This window comes from Anarhichas minor, unplaced genomic scaffold (assembly GCF_050575085.1).
Source record: "Anarhichas minor isolate MPS153535 unplaced genomic scaffold, ASM5057508v1 ptg000056l, whole genome shotgun sequence".
NCBI lineage: Eukaryota > Metazoa > Chordata > Actinopteri > Perciformes > Anarhichadidae > Anarhichas > Anarhichas minor.
Window position 1 is genome coordinate 365001 of NW_027466502.1, and position 2770 is coordinate 367770.

Below are 2770 nucleotides of genomic sequence, written 5' to 3' on the forward strand. Positions count from 1 at the left end.
AGGATCACCAAAGTTATTATGATGCATCCTGAGGGGAACATGAACGATGAACCACATCTCATCAACATCCATCCAATAGTTGTTGACATGGTCTTCCATCCTGAGCCCTTTTTTTCTTTGTTTGTTTATGTAACGTAGCGCGATACATTTATTTTGTAATTATTTAGACATTTGATTCGTGGGTAAGATATTTGATCTGGTGCTTTTGGTCCTCCCACCACCAGGGTACGCTGCAGAAGTTTGTGGACGACCTGTTTGAGACGGTGTTCAGCACCGCCCACCGGGGCTCTGCTCTGCCATTGGCTATCAAATACATGTTCGACTTCCTGGATGAGCAGGCCGACAAACGACAGATCACCGACCCGGACGTCCGACACACCTGGAAGAGCAACTGGTGAGAGAAAATCAAAAGATAATGACGGTTTCTCACACAAGACATGGAGAATATATTTGATAAATGTTTATTTTGTGTGTGTCTGCAGCCTTCCTCTCAGGTTCTGGGTGAACGTCATTAAGAACCCTCAGTTCGTGTTTGACATCCACAAGAGCAGCATCACCGACGCCTGTCTGTCGGTCGTCGCTCAGACCTTCATGGACTGCTGCTCGACATCCGAACACCGGCTTGGCAAAGACTCTCCGTCCAACAAGCTGCTCTACGCTAAAGACATCCCCAACTACAAGAGCTGGGTGGAGAGGTAGCTAACATGCTAACTAGCTTATATTCTATAATACACAGTGTAAGAGCTGGGTGGAGAGGTAGCTAACATGCTAACCAATTCACAATTCACAACCAACAAAATAACCTACAATGAGTTCAAATGGAATAAAACGAAATCACTAGAAAGCTATTATTAGTGTTCCAAATAGACTCCATCAATAAGAGAACTGCTGATGTGATATGACATGAATCATATTAATTAGCGTTGTCTGTTCGGACAAAACGTAAAATAAATTACACAATTAGTACTGGAGACTGAGGTAATTATCAGGTGAAATGAACCTTAAAACAACACAGTTTGAAGTTATACTGTGTGTGTGTGTGTGTGTGTGTGTGTGTGTGTGTGTGTTCCCCCCCCCCCCCCCCCCCCCCTGCAGGTACTACAGGGATATTGCGAAGATGCCCAGCATCAGTGATCAGGACATGGACGCCTACCTGGTGGAGCAGTCCCGTCTGCACGGCACCGAGTTCAACACACTGAGCGCGCTCAGTGAGCTCTACTTCTACATCAACAAGTACAAGGAAGAGGTGAGGGGGGGGGGGGGTGTCAGGGATTCAAACCGTTAGATTTATGATCCGTTGCACCACTAGTGCTAAATGAAACGTAAAGATACAACTCAACCTCAACATTCATAAAATCCATCCAACCAGCCTCCTCATCCTGTCAGCTGATGGTTGGAAGTTACAATGAATGAAGAGCTTCGTGGTGTTTGGACTCCTTTAACTCCTTTAGCACCGAGACTTCAGACTCTCAATCCCTGAAGACATTTCATACAAAGCCCAAAACTGCCACTAAATGAAAAGTCAGGGAATCACTAAAGTTCATTGGGATTCGTCCATTAGGAACTATAAATATCTGTAGACAATGTCATGGCCATCCATCTAATCTTCATTGGGATGTTTCACGCTGGGGCCAAGGTGTCAAACTGACCGGAACCAGAACCCTGTTGTGCCTAAAAGTGTTGTAACCTGATGCACAGACCGCCTTTAAATATTCAGAGCACATTCTGGATACGGACACCGGTCCATCAGTGATGTTAGAGACACATTTAAATTATTATTTCTTGTCTTTCCTCTCCGTCTCTGCAGATCCTGACGGCGTTGGACCGGGACGGGTACTGTCGCAAACACAAACTGAGGCACAAACTGGAGCAAGCCATCAACCTGATGTCTGGGAGCAGCTGAGAGGAAGGGGGGGGATCGAATGGACTGATGGGGTGGGGTGGGGGAGGGTAGGAAGAAGAATGGGGAAGTGAAGGCATTCTGTTTATCTGAACTGTTTGAACAGTCAGCTGATCTGCCAATGGCTGTCGGACCCTTTAGCAATCAATCCAACAGCAATTTACCGATTGATTGATTTGAAGACTGATTAACTGGACGGCCTGGGACCCCCGACTACCTCCGGTTGGGTTTGGGGCAGAAAATCAGTTTCCGAACTGGTGACTTCAACGTGGACTGAAGTCATTTTGTGGACAAAAAAACAAACAACCAAACCTTCTGTTGGTTTAGATTTAAATTCAATAGCAGGGATCAAAGCAAAGGGGGGGCCTTGGAATAGACCTGGAAACTAAAGACTGAGTCAGGTGACCTGAGGACTAATCGATCCTGACTTCAGGACTCCCAGCTCGGACGCTGGATCGAAAAGCAAAAAGGTCAAGTCAAGTCTCCGTTAACAAGCTACGGACTTCATCCTTTGAAAAGACCTTGATCGGGTGTAAAGGATCAGGAACCGAGGGGTCATAGGAAGAACCCAACAGGTTTCACTTTACCTTGAGAGTCCCATCGAAGTCCGGAACGAATCTGGGGCTGAATACCAAAAAGGTCAAGTGGAGGTTTTGAATCCTCGAGTTGGAAACATCCGGATTCACTGCGAGACGTTCAGTGTCAAGCTTTAAGGAAGGAAGTCAAACGAAGGGTTGGCGAAGGATTCGGGAAAGGTTGTTTCAAACTTTAACGAAAGAGAAGGAAGCAAATATAAACTGAGGACCTGCCCTCAACCTTGAAATCCCTGCTTGGTCTTAAAGTGATGAACAATAGGAATTCATCTTCAGA

The 2770-nt window shown here is 45.9% G+C and overlaps 1 protein-coding gene across 1 annotated transcript in view; it reads left to right on the forward strand.

Moving 5' to 3' along the window:
• plxna3 (plexin A3) overlaps nt 1-1903 on the forward strand; it is a 121869-nt gene extending 119966 nt beyond the window's left edge. The window contains exons 35-38 of the mRNA XM_076076369.1: nt 225-394; nt 483-695; nt 1096-1246; nt 1808-1903. Coding sequence (XP_075932484.1) covers nt 225-394; nt 483-695; nt 1096-1246; nt 1808-1903 — 630 coding nt within the window. The remainder of the gene's footprint in view (nt 1-224; nt 395-482; nt 696-1095; nt 1247-1807) is intronic.
• The last annotated feature ends 867 nt before the right edge of the window (nt 1904-2770 follow it).